Source organism: Phyllobates terribilis, unplaced genomic scaffold (genome assembly GCF_046119375.1).
Source record: "Phyllobates terribilis strain yellow unplaced genomic scaffold, ASM4611937v1 Scaffold_11__3_contigs__length_659146591, whole genome shotgun sequence".
In the NCBI taxonomy this organism is placed as follows: domain Eukaryota; kingdom Metazoa; phylum Chordata; class Amphibia; order Anura; family Dendrobatidae; genus Phyllobates; species Phyllobates terribilis.
The window spans coordinates 93,273,724-93,292,336 of record NW_027362771.1 but is presented as its reverse complement, the minus strand read 5'-3'; the positions used below and the strand labels follow the sequence as shown (position 1 = coordinate 93,292,336).

At 45.7% G+C, this 18,613-nt stretch overlaps 1 protein-coding gene across 1 annotated transcript in view; it reads left to right on the top strand.

The window, feature by feature from the left end:
* The window catches only part of PDE6A (phosphodiesterase 6A), a 213,713-nt gene that overhangs the window by 136,129 nt on the left and 58,971 nt on the right, over nucleotides 1–18,613 (top strand). Inside the window, exon 10 of the mRNA XM_073650655.1 lies at nucleotides 14,902–15,045. Within this exon, the coding sequence (XP_073506756.1) occupies nucleotides 14,902–15,045 (144 nt within the window). The remainder of the gene's footprint in view (nucleotides 1–14,901; nucleotides 15,046–18,613) is intronic.

Genomic DNA, 18,613 nt, shown 5'->3' with positions numbered 1-18,613 from the left:
CACTAATTTTTGGAAATGTGGGGAATCCTGATTGGGTGTCCATCTATTGGGTAGGCTGTAGTAAAAGCGGTGTCGGTCCCCATTATACTACTTAAACTCTAGAGAAATACATGCCACTTTGGTGGTTTTAGGCCCTCATTTTTTTTAAATGTGAACACTCCTGATTGTGTCTCCATCTATCGGGTTGGCTGTAGTGGAAGAGGTTTCGGTCTCCATTAAACTACTTTTACTCTGGTGAAATTCTTGCCACTTTTGTGGTGGTACGCCCTTATTTAGGGAAATGTGAACACTCCTGGTTAGGTCTCCATCTCCTCGGTTTGTCGTAGTGGAAGAGGTTTTGGTCTTCATCTATTTGTATAGTTAGACTGTAGTGAAATTAATTATTTGGTGCAGATATTGTTCTCCAAAAAGGGGTACACAAACATGATTAACTCAAAATTGGTTTTCAATAAACAACCATCAACCGCCCCATCAAACGCATTTGGCTTCTTCATCCTCCTCTGTTTCCATGGCAAGTATTGTCACGCAGGTCTCCGACCGCAGAACCTATGGTTGTATACTCGTTCCAGTCAGGCTGAGCGAGAGCCCATCAGTTGTAACAGAAGCTGACATGCCTGCTGTGTTTGTTTTGCTGAACACACCACATGTTTCTCAATCCACCGTAACATCTCCGCCCTAATTTTTTTAAATGTCACCAGCAGTGTTGAGCGATACCTTCCGATATCGGGAAATATCGGATCGGATTGGATCGGACTGATACCCAAAAAATATCGTATATCGCCGATTCCGATACCGGAAACCAATGCAAGTCAATGGGACACAAATATCGGAATGAAAATAAACCCTTTCTTTCCTTGTAGGTTAATTCTACATGAAGGAAAACAACTAAGAATAATGTAGAATGTATTACATGAAAAGCCGGCAATTCAGCAGCGGCAGACACCGGTACCCGACAATTTAGAACAGAAAGAATAGAGCATCACACACAGATTAGATAGAAACATGTCAGTCACATATATAAGAAGTACAGTGACAGTGTTGCTTACTGTACTTGTCATTTAGTGTTAAAGGATTTATTAAAAAAAATAATAGTGTTTTCATGCACCGTCTCTTTAAAAAAGCCGGCCTGCAATTCAGCATCGGTACCCGGCAATTTAGAATAGAAAGAATAGAGCATCACACATAGATTAGATACATAGAAACATGTCAGTCACATATATAAGAAGTACAGTGATAGTGTTGATTACTGTACTTGTCATTTAGTGTTAAAATAAAGGATTTATTAAAAAAAATATTGGCATGGGATTCCCCGTAATTTTAGTCTCTAGTGGAGGTTAAGCAGACGGCTGGGGCAGATGTTTGAAGCCTGGGAAGGGGGTAATACCTACGGAGCTTCCCAGGCTACTAATATCAGCCCCCAGCTGAATACCTAGCCTTTACTAGCTATTAAAATGGGGGACCCCAAAAAGGATGACGTGGGGTCCCCCCTATTTTAATAGCTAGCAAAGGCTAGGCAGACAGCTGTGGGCTGATATGAATAGCCCAGGAAGGGTGCCATGAATATTGGCCCCCTCCCAGGTTAGAAATACCAGCCGTCAGCTGCCCCAGAAATGGCACATCCGTAGGATGCGCCAATTCTGGCACTTAGCCTCGCTCTTCCCACTGCCCTGTAGCGGTGGAAGTGGGGTAATAGGGCTGGGGATGATGTCAGCTTATAATGGCAGCTGACATCAAGCCCAGGTTAGTAATGGAGAGGTGTCTATAAGACACCCCCATTACTAACCCCATAGTCAAAGTTAAAAAAAACACAAACACCCAGAATAAAGTCCTTTAATTGAAATAAACACACAATTCTTTATTGTTCTAAATTAAACCATACTTACCATCATGCCCATTCCAGCTGAAGCCAATGTCTTCTGCAATAAAAGTAAAATAAAAAAGCAACCTCATCCTTACCTTTCCACGGTTCCCAGGACAGCTTCAGCTCTGCTACATTCACATGACAGGCTGGATCGCAGCCGAAAGCTGCCGTCCAGCTTGCCATGTCGCAGACACTGAGAAGCGCAGGCATGCTTGTGCTCCTCAGTGTCTGGCTGTGACGGCATAAAGATGAGCCGAGGTCATGTCCAATGAACTCAGCTCACCTCATGCTCGTCATTGACAGCATGGGAGAATTCTCCTGCACTCAGCGCTTGAGATGACAGGCTGGATCGCAGCTGAGTGCTGCCATCCAGCTTTTCATCCTTCAGAGACACTGCAGAGCACAAGCATGCCTGCGCTCTGCAGTGTCTATGAAGGATGGCATGCTGGATGGCAGCGCTCAGCTGCGGTCCAGCCTGTCATCTCAATGCCATCCCAGCGTGGGAGAACTCTCCTGGTCAAGCGCTGAGCGCAGGATAATTCTCCCACGCTGTCAATGACGTACATGAGGTGAGCTGACTTCATTGGACATGAGCTCACCTCATGCACGTCACTGACAGCGTGGGAGAATACTCCTGCACTCACCGCATGCGCAGGAGAATTCTCTCACGCTCACCGCATGCGCAGTAGAATTCTCCCACGCTGTCAGTGACGTGCATGAGGTGAGCTGAGTTCATTGGACATGAACTTGGCTCATCTGGATGCCGTCACAGCCAGACACTGAGGAGCACAAGCATGCCTGTGCTTCTCAGTGTCTGCGGCATGGCAAGCTGGATGGCAGCGTTCTGCTGCGATCCAGCCTGTCATGTCAATGAAGCAGAGGTGAAGCTGTCCTGGGAACCATGGAAAGGTAAGGATGAGGTTGCTTTATTATTTTACTTTTATTGCAAAAGACATTGGTTTCAGCTGGAATGGGCGTGATGGTAAATATGGTTTAATTTAGAACATTAAAAAATTGTGTGTTTATTTCAATTAAAGGACTTTATTCTGGGTGTTGTGGGTTTTTTTTAACTTTGACTATAGGGTTAGTAATGGGGGTGTCTTATAGACGCCTCTCCATTACTAACCTGGGCTTGATGTCAGCTGGCATTATAAGCTGACATCAACTCCAGCCCTATTACCCCACTGCCACCGCTACAGGGCAGTGGGAAGAGCGAGGCTAAGTGCCAGAATTGGCGCATCCTATGGATGCGCCATTACTGGGGCGGCTGACGGCTGGTGTTTCTAGCCTGGGAGGGGGCCAATATTCATGGCACCCTTCCTGGGCTATTAATATCAGCCCCCAGCTGGCTGCCTAGCCTTTGCTAGCTATTAAAATAGGGAAGACGCCATGTCAATTTTTTGGGGTCCCCCATTTTAATAGCTAGTAAAGGCTAGGTATTCAGCTGGGGGCTGATATTAGTAGCCTGGGAAGCTCCGTGGGTATTACCCCCTTCCCAGGCTTCAAACATCTGCCCCAGTCGTCTGCTTAACCTCCGCTAGAGACTAAAATTACGGGGAACCCCACGCCAATTTTTTTTTTAATAAATCCTTTATTTTAACACTAAATGACAAGTACAGTAATCAACACTATCACTGTACTTCTTATATGTGTGACATGTTTCTATCTATCTAATCTATGTGTGATGCTCTATTCTTTCTACACTGTGTTCCAAATTATTATGCAAATAATATTTTCTCAGATTTTCCCAAATTACCTATATGAATTGCAGTCATTGTAATTTTCCAGTCAAATAACTATTAGAGTACAATTGAAAGGTTTTTGTACAAACTGCCTATGATAACAGTATATTTAAAAAAAATAAAAAACTCAAACTGCACTCAAAATGCATGTTCCAAATTATTATGCACAGCAGAGTTTTCAACCTTTTCATTTTAATAAAGAACAAAAAAAGGTCATTTTTGAAATTATAAGCATTAGCAGGTTATTACAAACTGAAATCAAACAGTTTTCAACTCAAAACTTTATTCTAGGTGATGTTACATTTGCACATAGGACCGCTTGTTCGAAAGGAGCTTTTGAACTCTCTCATCCATTCAATTTGTCAGGTTTTGGATGGTTTCTGCTTCAATTGTTTTTCATGAGGACAGAATACCCTCCCAGAGCTGTTGCTTAGAAGTGAACTGCCTCCCGCCATCATAGACACTCCTTTTGATGATGCTCCAGAGGTTCTCAATGGGGTTGAGGTCAGGGGAGCATGGGTGCCACACCATAAGTTTGTCCCCTTTTATGCCCATAGCAGCCAGAGATGCAGATGTGTTATGTGCAGCATGAGACGGGGCATTATCATGCATGAAAATGATCTTGCTGCGGAATGCACGGTTCTTCTTCTTGAACCATGGAAGGAAGTGCTGTTTGAGAAACTAAAGATACATTATGGAGTTCATCTTTACCTCTTCAGGGATCCTAAAAGGGCCGACAATCTCTCTCCCCATGATTCCAGCCCAAAACATTACTCCACCTCCTCCTTGTTAGCGCCGTAGCCGTGTTTGCATGGGGTGTCCATCAACCAGCCATCCTCCACTCCATCCATCTGGACCATCGAGATCATTTCATGCATGATAATGCCCCGTCTCATGCTGCACATAACACATCTGCATCTCTGGCTGCTATGGGCATAAAAGGGGACAAACTTATGGTGCGGCACCCATGCTCCCCTGACCTCAACCCTATTGAGAACCTCTGGAGCATCATCAAAAGGAGTGTCTATGATGGCGGGAGGCAGTTCACATCTAAGCAACAGCTCTGGGAGGGTATTCTGTCCTCATGCAAAACAATTAAAGCAGAAACCATCCAAAACCTGACAAATTCAATGGATGAGAGAGATCAGAAGCTCCTTTCGAACAAGGGGTCCTATGTGCAAATGTAACATCACCTAGAATAAAGTTTTGAGTTGAAAACTGTTTGATTTCAGTTTGTAATAACCTTCTTATGCTTATAATTTCAAAAATGACCATTTTTTTGTTCTTTATTAAAATGAAAAGGTTGAAAACTCTGCTGTGCATAATAATTTGGAACATGCATTTTGAGTGCAGTTTGAGTTTTTTATTTTTTTTAAATATACTGTTATCATAGGCAGTTTGTACAAAAACCTTTCAATTGTACTCTAATAGTTATTTGACTGGAAAATTACAATGACTGCAATTCATATAGGTAATTTGGGAAAATCTGAGAAAATATTATTTGCATAATAATTTGGAACACAGTGTATTCTAAATTGTCGGGTACCGATGCTGAATTGCCGGCAGGCTTTTTTAAAGAGACGGTGCATGAAAACACTATTATTTTTTTTTTATAAATCCTTTAACACTAAATGACAAGTACAGTAAGCTGAGCGCTGCCATCCAGCTTGTCATCCTTCAGAGACACTGCAGAGCGCAGGCATTATGGGAACTTCCGATTCCGGTATTCGATATTCTAAAAGTATCGGAACTCAGTATCGGAACTCCGATACCGCGAATATTGGTCGATACCCGATATTTCAGTATCGGAATGCTCAACACTAGTCACCAGTTCTGCTTGTGTCTACATCTGCTGGGTTGGCTGTAGTAGAAGCAGTGTCGGTCCCCCATTATACTACTTAAACTCTAGTGAAATTGATGCCACTTTGCTGGTGTCTGCCACTAATTTTTGGAAATGTGGAGAATCTTGATTGGGTCTACATCTATTGGATTTGGCAGTAGTGGAAGAGGTTTTTGTCTCCATTAAACTACTTCTACTCTGGTGAAATTGATTCCACTATGGTGGTGCTAGGCCCTAATTTAGGGAAATGTAAACACTTCTGATTGAGTTTCCATCTACTGGGTTGGCTTTAGGGGAAGACGCGTCATTCCTAATTCTACAATTTCTACTGTACTGAAATTGATACCACTTTGCTGGTGTCTGGCACTAATTTTTGGAAATGTGGGGAATCCTGATTGGGTCTCCATCTATTGGGTTGGCTGTAGTGGAAGAGGTTTTTGTTTCCATCAAACTACTTCTACTCTGGTGAAATTGATGCCACTTTGGTGGGTTTAGGCCCTAATTTTTTGAAATGTGGAGAATCCGGATTGGGTCTCTCCATCTATTGGGTTGGCTGTAGTGGAAAAGATGTTGGTTATCATTATACTAGTTCTACTGTAGTGAAATTAATTCTTTGGTGCAGATATTTTTGTCACAGGGGTACACAAGATATAATTGAAATTGGTTTTCTTAGTACCTTGGTATATAAAGCAGGTTATATTTCATCTTTTAACTTTTTGGTGCTGATATTGTTCTCCATACAGGGGTACACATTAGTGATGAGAGAGCACTAAATGTGCTCAACTTAGTGGTTCAGCGGTTTCTCAAAACCTACCCAGATCTGCCAGAGCTGCTTGTGAAAGTACAACGTGTGTGTGCCCATTTCAGAAAGTCAGCTATAGCTTCTGCCACCCTGGCAGTGCTTCAGCAGCATATGCAGCTTCCAGCTCACCGACTGCTGTGCGATGTTGGAAATAAACATTGCAGATGTGGGGAAGGATTTGTGAACAGCAGAAGGCAGTTGTTGAGTACCTGCTTCAACACTCCCATTGGCATTCAGGTCAGCCTCCGCACATAAGAACTGATGAGTGGGCATGGATGTCTGACATCTGTGCCATCCTCAAAAACTTTGAGGACTCCACCAAGATGGTGAGCAGCAATGATGCCATAATTAGCATCACCATCCCGCTTCTCTGTATACGGAAATGTGGCGCCCCTGCCGGTTCAGTCACCACAGAGGTACTGCATCTCATCCAGAGGTGTAGTATCCCACTCTCAGGTAAGGATGGAGTACTGCACGGGACCCAAACACCTGCATCCAACACTACACCACTGCAGACCAGCAGGAGGGGCAAGATGCACTGCTGCGCTGCTGAGCCCTGCCCCTGGCTGGAGTGGGGGGAACCATGTAGTGGGTGTGGGTGGAGGAAGAAGATCAGGGGAGCACTTGAGAAGGAGGATATAAAAAGGGGAAGCCATCTTGGGAGTTCAGTTCAGTTCAGGTGCAGTTCAGTCAGAGGAGGATAGTGAAAGGAGCAGGAACTCTGCAGGAGCTCTGCTCGGGAGGAGCGGGCCTGAGTGAGAGAAGCCCAGGAAGAGAGACTGAAGGGAAGAGAAGAATAGGGAGAAAGGCTCCAGAAGGAAAGAGTGGATCCTAGGGGTACGGGAAGTGCTGGAGGCCACCGGTACGCCCGAATCTACCAGGAGTGGAAGGATCAAGCCGCAAAGGGGACCGACCCCTAACTAGTGAGAATTGCAATAATCAACTAGAAACTAGAGGCTTCTACATTTCCAGGGTGTAGTTGCCACAGCCGCAATTACTCGCCAAAAAGGTAGCCACACAGGATCCAGGGAACTCCAGGTTGCCCGCCAAGATCTGAGGTTACCGGTTTGGGACACTGTTTGCGAGGCGCAGGGCTGGAGGGTGAGAGCCAGCGCGGGAAGATGACCAGGAGGGGAACACAGAAATGGGTCCCGCTAAGTGCTCTTGAAATACCTGAGGGTTTGCTGAACCCCTCCCTGAGTAAACACCTGACGACGTGGGTGGTTATGAACTGCAGTTGTAACCAGGAGCAACGTGATAATCGTGAGTAAACCCTGAAGACTGCACCCCACTGTCTCTGTGAATTATTGCTGTGCCATCATCCCCTGCACCACACTGCACAACAGCATCTACCTCATCTATAATCACCACAGCAACGCCCTGGAGCCTAGCTCTACCTGTGGAAAGCTGAACCAACTCTGCTGCATTACCAACAGCTCCAGAGGACCTGCTCCGCAGCGGCGGCTCCATTTAGCCGCATACCACAGGTGGCGTCATGAACATTAGACTATAAAAACTTTATTCTCCCTTTTACTGTAATCCTTTTCTTTAAATCCCCTTTTATTGACCGCCCTGGGTCACGGACCGGGTCACTGCCACTGTGACATCCCCTGCACCGACCGGCCCGGCACTGAGTACCCCACGGCCCAGGGGGCGCGTCAGAAACACTTGGTGCTCACAGTTAAAGAGGAGGCATTGCAGGAGGAGCAAGGAACTATGCAGCCCAGCCTCACTTCATCTCAATGCGGATTGGGTGATAATGAGGTGGAGGATGAGGAGAACATGTACAGTCATCCTCTTGGGGAGGACAGGGAAGTCTTGGCTGTCTTGGAAGTCTTGATACCCCTCTTTCAGTCTGTGGGAAATCTGTATGAGTTTTGCTTAATGACCTTCAGTGGCCAAACCGTGGCTTTGCTTATGCACGTTATTTCGATAAACGCATTGCAGATCAGGCCATTGTCCAACTCTGTAGTGATTAAATTCAAGGAGTAAAGAAAGATCTTTGTCTGTAACTAAGCACCACCGAGAAGTGTGAGCTGATGTTGGACAGGCTGCCATTGCTTATGCAACAAGCTGCATAAGAGGACTTCCTGGGAGAAATGACAGCCGGAGTAGATACGGTTTACCTCTATACCAGTCCTTTAACCGAGCTAAAGAATATGGCTGTGGTGAAATACAACTCTCACCGAGAAGCAGTGTCAGACTGAAGAACATTGGGCCCACCAGAGGATTTCATTGTGAGGGACCACCTTTCTCCTCCACTAAAGAGCCCCATAGCAGCTGCAAGGTTTGCGCCATGAACTCTCCTGAAGGAGAAGCCAGGACCCACCGGAGGATTGTCCGGTTCTCTGGTGGGTCCATCCAACCCTGCCGAGAAGCAGCCCTGGCTAAGAAAAGTGTGTGGGAAGGTTCCTGGACTCTCTGTGGCTGCTTTTTTGCTGTGGCCTAGCTCCAGTGACATATACTGTGTCCCTGGCCTCATTCACTTGTCCACGTGTTTGTAGTTAGGCGGTCCTTCCCACTAAGTGCACTGGGGAGGGCACGAGTAATGTTCTGGGACCCGTGCTTGTGGGAGACAGAGACGACACCGGGAGAAATAGTAACGGCTGGGGACCGAGTATGGAACCGCCGCCATGAGGTTGTGAAAAGCTTCCGCCTCCACGAGCCTAAAAGGCAACATTTCAAGTGCAAGCAGCTGTCCAGAAATGTGTCAGTTTAGTATTGCAGCCTGTGGGTGGGTGGGTTGGTTACTGGCTGCATACTTGCGCTTGCACTCCAAGTAATAGAAAACTAAGGAGATGAATGGCCTCATCATCATCACAACCTGCAAGGTTTGCGCTATGAACTCTCCTGATGGAGAAGCCAGGGCCCACCGGAGGAGTCTCTGGTTCTCTGGTGGGCCTGTCCAACCCTGCCGAGAAACATCCCTGGCTAAGAAAAGTGTGTGGGAAGGTTCCCAGACACTCTATGGCTGCTTTTTTTTACTGTGTACTGGCTCCAGCAATCCAGAAGATTGCAATCTATAAGATCCCTTCACTGGCTCCCAATTGCCCAGCGTATCCAGTTCCAACTACTGACGTACAAAGCCATCCCTAACCTTTCTTCTCCATACATCTCTGAACTAATCTCCCGATATGGTCCCTTCCGCAATCTCCGGTCCTCCCAAGACCTCTTTCTTTTCACACTTATTTGTTCCTCACCAAATCACCTCCAATACTTCTACCAAATATCCCCTATCCTCTAGAATTCTGTGCATCAACACGTCCAATTAGCCACCACATTCGGATCATTCAGACACAACCTGAAAACTCATCTCTTCAAGACAGCCTACAGCCTGCCATTGTCTCACTGCCACCTCACCTCAACACCACCGGAGCTAATGCAACTCCATGACCTACTGTCTCCTTACCCAGCATCCTATAGAATGTAAGGCCGCAAGTGCAGGGTCTATAAGACTTAAGATGCAATATGGCACCTTAGCAAAGCCCAGTTATGTTCTCCCTCAGATATCTAACAATAACAAACAGGTCATGCTGCAGCAACTTGCACCTATTGCCACTCAGTGTCTTCAGCTCCTTTGTGAGAAACTAATGTTTGCTCAGCCAGTCTACCAAATAAAATTCCTGAGGTGGATGGCTTTGCTTCTGGCACTGGGTGCTAATACTAAACCGTGGCATGCCATTCACTGTATATTCCTGGCTTGTTGGAGACAAGCTCATTCCCACAGAAAAGTACCGGGACTCCCTGCACCATCACTCCCACCATCTACACCTCGCTGCCCTGAGGCTACACTCCTCCCGTGGGGAGTTGTACTATTCCCTGCTGCACCCACATCACCAGCCTCAGCAGTCTGCACTGCAGCGGCGGCTAGCCATGACCGCAATCCACGGGTGGCGTAGTTGGACATTGCAAAGCACGTAGTAGACTACCACTGGTCTGACCACCCTGAGCCACGGACCGGGTTGCCACTACTACCCCCATCATTGCGCTGAAGCCCGGTTCCGAGTGCCCCAGGGCCCAGGGGGCGAGTCACAGAGACCATGGTTTCTGCAGCAGCGCACCCAGGCCGGTATAGTGGCGGAGAAATTGCTGTACCATCAGGTTGAGGATGCGAGCCATGCAAGGCACGTGTCTGAGGGTGCCCCGACGTAGGGCCGCCACCGGGTTTGCACCGTTATCGCACACGGCCTTCCATTGATCCAGGTTCAGTGGAGACAGCTATTGCTCAAACTCGGCCTGGAGAGCTGTCCACAACTCTTCAGCTCTGTGACTGCGATCTCCAAGGCATATTAATTTTAACACTGCCTGATTGCGGTGAGACCTGGCTGCGCAGTACGGAGGTGGGGGGGATTCTCTCTGCACTGTTGGAACGTGTGGCTCAGTAAGACAGAGGTTGAGGGTGCAAGTGGAGGCCCTAGAAGAGGTGGAGGATGCAGAAGCACTGGAGGAAGTGTTAGATACAGAGGTTTGTCCCGCAAGCCTTGGGGATTCCAACAATTGCTGGCACCTTGGTGTCTAGTGGTTTAGTTCTCCATCCCCTGGTGTGTAGTGTTTTAGTTCTCCAAGCCTAGCTGTTTAGTAGGTTAGTTCTCCAACCCCTGTTGTCTTATTAGTTTAGTTCTCCGACCCGTGTTTTCTATTAGTTTAATTCCCTATGTCCTGGTGTGTATTTGTTTCATTCTCCAACCTTAGCTGTTCAGTAGTTTAGTTCTCCAACCCCTGTTGTATATTAGCTTAGTTCTCCATGTTCTGGTGTGTATTTATTTCTTTCTCCAACCCATCCATGCCCACCCCCAGGGGTTAACGTCTTGTGACGAGGGTTTGGATTCTTCTTGGACTCTACTTCGTCCGGGCCCAGATCAACTGGAAAAAAATTTTGCCATCGCTACACGTTTCCCCCCTCTGAAAACAAGGGTAATTGGGGTGCCACCTCTGAGGACTGTACTGTGTGTGTTAATGTGGAGGAAGAGAAGCAGAGGCCACTTGATGCAGCGCTTGTCATCTACTGGAGCACATATTCTTCCTGCCCCTCATCTACAAGGCATACCGCTGTGCGACTGCCAAAGAAAGGGAGTGCAGTCCAGTAACAGAAGTTTTCAAAATGCTGCATAATTGCTCACTGTAGCAAAACAAACCTACTTCTCATCTCTCATATCATACATGTCTCACAACCGTAAACAGCTATTCAGTACTTTCAAGTCCCTCCCCTGTCCACCAGCTCCCCCTCCCTCTCCTCTCCTCTCAGCTGAAGACTTAGCCTCCTTCTTCAAGCAGAAGATTGACAACATAGGGCAAAGCTTTTTCTTAAAGTCCCAACAGCCCTTTCTCATAACGACTCAACTCTCCTCCTCCAAAACCAGCTTCTCAGCCATTACAGAAGATCATCTTTGCTCTAAAATTACATCTCACTGCCTGTGAACTTGACCTAATATAATCCCACCTCATTCCAAACCATACCACAGTCGTCATCCCAAGCCTAACCCTCCTCGTCTACCTGTCACTAACAACTGGCATCTTCCCCTTGTGATTCAAGCATACCTCAATCACACCCATCCTCCAAAACCCCTCCCTCGACCCATCCTATATTTAGCTATAGCCCCATCTCACTTCTCCCCTATGCCTCCAAACTACTGGGTCAACACGTCTATTTTGAACTGTCCTCCAACCTCTCCTCCTGCTCCCTCTTTGACCGCTTACAATCAGGCTTCCGACCTCACCATTCCGCTGAAACTGCCTTGACTAAAGTCACCAATGACCTACTAACTGCCAAATCCAAACCAGACTACTCTGTCTTCCTCCTCCTAGACCTGTCATCTGCCTTCGACACAGTAGACCATACCCTCTTGCTACAGACTTTCATCTCTCGGCATCACAGACTTTGCCTTGTCTTGGATCTTTTCATACCTAACCGACAGGACATTGAGTGTCTCCCACTCACACACCACCTCCTCATCTCACCCCTATGTGTCAGTGTCCCCTAAGGTTCAATTGTAGGACCTAGCCTCTTCTCCATCTACACCTTCGGCCTCGGACAGCTCAGGGTCTTACAGCTTTCAGTATCACCTCTAAGATGATGACACACAGATCTACCTCTCTGGACCTGATATCACCTCCTTACTAACCAGAATCCTACAATGTGTGTCCTATATTTCATCTTTCTTCTCTGCTATATTTGTAAAAATAAACATGGATAAAACAGAATGCATCATCTTTCCACCATCATTCACCCCCCCGCAACTGACCTATCTATCAAAGTGAATGCCTGCCCAATCTCCCTTGTCCCGCAAGCTTGACTCTGATCTGTCCTTCACACGTCAGATCCAAGCCCTTTCCACTTGCTGCTGACACCAACTCCAAAGTATCTCGGGGATCTGCACATTCCTCAACTATGAATGTAGAAAAACACCAGTGCACACCCTTATCTCCCGCCTCGACTACTACAAGCTCCTGCTCTGTGGCCTCCCTTCTACCACTCTCGCACCCCTCCAATCTATCCAAAACTGTGCTGGCCGATTAATCCACCTGTCACCCCGCTATTCCCAGGCTTCTCCCCTCTGTCAATCTCTGCGCTGGTACCCTGTTGCCCAGAGACTGCAGTTGAAAAGCCTAAATTTGGCATACCAAGCCATCGAAAACCTGTCTCCTCTATACAAGTCTCCCTGTTCTAGTTACCTGCACGCAACTTCCCATCCTTCCAAGATCTCCTTCTCTACTTACCTCTTATCTCTTCTTGTCACGATCGCATACAAGATTTGTCCCATGCATCTCCGCTACTGTGTATTGCTGTACCCCAACGCATCAGACTCTCGCCTACTGTGCAAACCTTGAAAAGAAAGCTGAAGACCCACTTCTTGTGACAAGCGTACAATCTGCGGTAAGCCTCGCTCCAGCATACCGCTGCACGACTAGCTGTACCCTGACCTACTGTATCCTCACCCATCCTTTGTAGATTGTTTGTGCACCCTGTCGGACAGTGTTCTCTCACCTCTTGAACCAGTTAGTGACCCTTTTTGACATGTAACGCTCCACGGAATAAATTTTGCTGTAATAGTAATAATAATTATAGTACTTGTGCTCTGGGTCAATTGATGCCACTTTCCAGGTGTCTACCCCTAATTTGATGTGTTTTGGCAGCTTTTGGGCCAGTTTTAAGGTGTTGCGTATTCATTTTTTTTGTCCCCCCATTGAATCCTATGGCGTTTGGTAACATTAGTTGAACATTCGACGAATAAATCGGCGAATATCGCAAATTCGGTGATCATAATCCGAATCGAATATTGAAACATTCGCTCATCTCTACACAGTACACAACAGGGGCACATTTATAAGATTATCTCAGCACAGGAACATTTTTTTAATTCATCCATTTGTGTAACTTATTATTATTCAAAGATCCATTGATTGAAATGTACTTTGTTCATTGGAAAACCCCTTTAATGACTACAAAAGTCTTAATACTTCATTTTATAACAAAAGTGCAACATTATCTGCTGGATCAATCCAGTGAATACCTACAGCAACCTGTGGTTACTATTAAGTTATAATAAACTCCATTATCATGTCGCCATGGTCTTTCATTTTAACAAATCAAGAAAAGCCTCTGATGGAAATTACAATGGAGCCTTCAATGTCAGCAGAGTGTCACAGCAGAACCATAAGCTTGTGTAATGTACTCTGAGAGTATCATTTTTTATATGGAATATATAAATTATGTATTTGAGATGAGAAAACCTATTTTTTGATACCATATTAAAAGGGTTTTCCCGCGAACAAACTTAAAAGGGTTGTCCACTACTTAGACATTGATGCCCTATCCGTAGGATAGGGCATCCATGTATGATCGGCTGGGGTCCTGCATGCAGCACCCCCGCCGATCAGCTGTTATCGGTGTTTGTTACTGCACATCTGCCTCCTATTCAATTGAATGGGCCTCTACAGATGGAGGGGCATGCACCGCAGGTAAGGACTTCCAGCCGGCGGCCGCCACCGCCTGCACCAATAACAGCTGATCGGCGGGGGTGCCACGTGAGGGACCCCAGCCAATCATACATTGATGCCCTATTATACGGATAGGGCATCAATGTCAAAGTAGTGGACAACTTCTTTAATTACAAGCAGCATTTTAATCAATAGAGTTTTGAATAATAATAGTTTCCACAATTGGATGTCTCTAAAAAAAATGTTCCTGTGCTGAGATAATCTTATAAATGTGCCCCTGCTGTGTACTGTGTAATGGCTGTGTCTGACCGTGCAGACTGATCATACCACATCTCCTGGGCAGGGGAGGAAGCAAAAGAGTATATACAGACAGGACTGCAGGGGATCACAGCTGATTCTTTCTTTGAGATAAAACATTGCTTAAAAACAGGCAGGGAAATGTTTTACCTCACAAAAATAATCAGTTGCGATCCCCTGCTGTAATGTCTGTATACTGTTTTGCTTCCTCTCCTGCCCAGGAACTGTGGTATGATCAGACCGTGTTCATGCATGGTCAGACACAGCCATTACACAGTACACAGCAGGGGCACATATAAGAATGCATCAAAAGCACTATTGCACAGATTCAACTGCTACTTTTCATTTAGCAATGCCTCTGCTAATTACTGCCCCATTATTCTATTTTATTCATATTCTGCTTAAAACTTCCTTCTTGCAGTCTTTGACACAGTTCCTTGGTTGGTCTGTTCTGAATACTGACACTTATGACAAAATGAACAAACTTGAGAATAGAAAAGATATCTATCAAGACATGGTTAGTTATCACGTGAAATGCTCCAGTGATGAATTGCAGATACTCCTGGTAAGAAAGTATTACATAATGTGCATGTATTATCTATTTATGTGCTTCATTCATTTAAAGGGTTAGATTCAACATGTGTCTTCAGGAGCACACTGCTCCCTAGCTTTCTGTTTTCCATGTTGCTGGAAAGCGGGCGCTCATCTTTGAGTAACAGTTCTGCTTTAGCAGCATTAACCTACTGCCGAACTGAATGAGCTACTGTGACTTGCTCTAAGCCCGTGTTTCCCAACCTCAGTCCTCAAGAGTCACTGCCAGTTCATGTTTTTGAAAATTTCCTTAGTATTGCACAGGAGATAATTACATAACCTGCACAGGTAATAATTCCATCGCTAGTGCAATACTAAGGAAATCTTAGAAAATGTGATCTGTTGGTGGCTCCTGAGGACTTTAGTTGGGGAACACTGCTCTAAGGTCTGCACTGTGATCTGTATATTTCCATATACAGATAACAGTCCTTTGAAGAAGTGCATGATTCTGTAGCTTATGGAGGAAGTGAGCAGTTGTTAACTGCTCAAGCAGCTGATATGTGGAGGCTTTTGATTTTGCAGGACTGATATCTGCAGCTCTGAGACAGGAGCTAAAAGAAATAGTAGGTGAGCAGCACCGTCAAACAGTTTTATAGAAACTGATGAGCTGTAGAGAGGTGGTTGGCATCTCACAAGTTAACTATCAGATCCCAGACTTGAATATAGGCACCGCACATGTTTTGCCATTCTCTGTGGTCGGTCCCCTTAACAACTAGCTAAAAACTATGTAAGACAAAAGCTCTCATAGTAGGAGACTTACATTATATAGAAAAGCCAGTCAAGTGCAAATATGATTATTTTCATGCTGTGTAACTATCTATACAAATTAAATAAAAAAAAATAGCCCTTTAACTTACACTTATTATTCGAGGAGCTTTCTAGCTATCTGTTTAGGAATATTTAAAACTAGATCTTTAAATATCGACTTGGTCACATCTATACTTTATTTATCAATGCTATATATTTTTTTTTAAATATTAACAAAATGCTTGTCCAGTATTAAAAAGCATAACTTCTTTCTTACAAACATTACACCATGTCCCGTTCACATGTTATGTTTGACATGTAGACCATTTACTTCATGGGTAATTTGATTTATTACCATACGTAATCTATGGATAGGTATTGCATTGTTCTTTTTAAGAAAACAGCTATGTTTGGCTATGTTTACACGTTGAGTTTTTGCTACAGTTTTCAAAAATGCAGCAGTTTTACAATTCAGTCAGGAAAAAAAACCAATGTGCGTGCATGAGATTTCTGAAATCTCAAAGCCTTTTCTGGTACTGTAAAATGCAGCTTTTAATTTGCATAAAAAAAACACTGCAAAAACACAACATGTGAACATAGCCTTTTTCTCATCCCATACTACCCTTTTCCCAATTAGCATTACCAAATCATAGATGTATAAGAAATATATATGCTGTGAAGCAGGCTCCATACAATACAGAGATGTCTAAGCTGCCCTTGTGTCCACAGAACTGAGACGGAAGAGGCAGATGGTGCAAAGTAAACGTTGTTCCATTACTTAAAAAAGCTATTTTTCATTAGTCTTATGGAACCATTACTTTGTTATTCAGTACTTAAAGAGGTTGTTCAGTTTAGAAATTGCATTTTCATATAACTTATTGGTGGACCTTAAAGGGAGTCTTAAACCAACGATTCAGTCATATTTGTGACTTAACCCCTATAAAAAGTTTATCTGTAGTGTAGATCTCACCACTTTACTTTGACATAAAAACATTTTATTGCATCTGCTGATTAAGGGTCTTCAGTAGTGTTGAGCCACCCCCGTAGTGTTCGAGTTCGGTTCGGTTCGTCGAACACCCGTGTGTTCGCCGAACTATTCGTCGAACTGTTCGTCGAACACCTTCGAACACCATTAAAACCAATGGCAGGCAAACAAAAACACATAGAAACACATAGAAAACACCTTCAAAGGTGTCCAAAAGCTGACAAACTGCTCAGAAGACATAACTAACACATGGAAAAGTGACAAGTACATATAGTCATGCGAAAATAAAAGAGGTGGAGGAGTAAAAGGAGGGAGAGACACAGATATAGGCATGTCATGCCCTTCTAAAATCCAAAAAGTGAGAAGCCGACACGGCCAGTCCGCTCCTGCCCGTGCCACCTCCGTGTCGCCGGGTTTGTGCCAGAGCCGCGGTGAACCCTGACGGCCAGCCCCCCTCTCCCAATACTGGTGCCTGTCCGCTGGTGGGTCGAGCGAGCCCCCCTGTGGTGGAGGCAGCTCTAAGCTTTTTAATTTAAATTGTCTCTCTAATTTGAATGAATACACTTTAAATCCATTTACAAGGATCTATTGGAGGGCAAGTCTCATGCCAGCAGCCGCGGTAATTCCAGCTCCAGTAGCGTCCACTAAAGCTGCTGCAGTTAAAAAGCTTTTATAAGGATCGAGCTCGGCTGTCCACCGCAAGGCATCCTACTGCCAGTCCCAGCCCCTATGCCTTGGGGTGCCTCCTGATGCTCTTCACTAAGTATCCCATGGTCCCGAAGCATTTCCTTTGAAAAAATTAAGTGTCTAAACTACAGGTGGTGTAGCTTGCTTAACAGCCGGGATAATCCGCTGACTAGCAGACACTGCTACTAGGCACAAAGTATTTCCTGGGCTAGATGCAGTTAAAAATTTGTAATTAGATACTCTCGTTGGATGCTGAGAAAGCATTCCATAGAGTCTCCTGGCACGCCATATATGATTCTCTTAAAAAGCTTGGGGTAGGGGTCTAGGGGACCCTTTTATAGCCAAAATCACGGCCCTGTATCGCAATACGTCACCTAGGCTGAAGATAAATGGAACTGTAGCACCCTGAGGGCTCGGTTGCTACAGACGTATTGCACCTCACCCAGAGGTGTGATATCTCACTCTCAGGGAAGGATGGAGTGTGGATCAGGACCCGACACCTGCATGCATTACACCACATTGCCGTGGGGCAGGGCGACCAATATGCCCCTGAGATGGGCACGACAGTCCCTGTCCCTGGCTGGAGTGGGGGGAGGGAACACTGAGGAAGGGGAACCCTGTAGTGCAGGAGCAGGGAGGAAGCAGTTCCTGGGTGCATTGAGAAGGGAGTATAAAAGGTGGGCACCATCTTAGTTCAGTGCAGAGAAGTCTGAGCAGAAGTGGCAGGGAGCAGGGGCTCTGCATGAGCTCTACTCCGGAGGCGGGCCTAGTAACAGAGGCCCAGGCCTGGAAGAGGGAGAAGGAAGGAAGAGGAGCGGAGAAGGCTCCAGGAACGAGGAATGAAGGGATCCCAGGGGTGCGGACGGGCGAGTCGCCACCGCACGCCCGAATCCACCTGCGTGGAGGGGTCAGACCAAAGGGGGAGACCGGTCCCCGAACTAGTGGAGGCAGGAAACGACCCTCAGCTAGAAACCGGAGGCTCTGACATTTTATGTGGCGCAGCCCCTCGCTACACCCGCTAGGAAGGCACCACATAGGGTCAGGGAAACTGGCGCCAAGTTTACCAAGAGGAGGCCCGAGGCAGCCGGACAGAAGTGTTGGTAAGAAAGGCCAGACAAAGGAC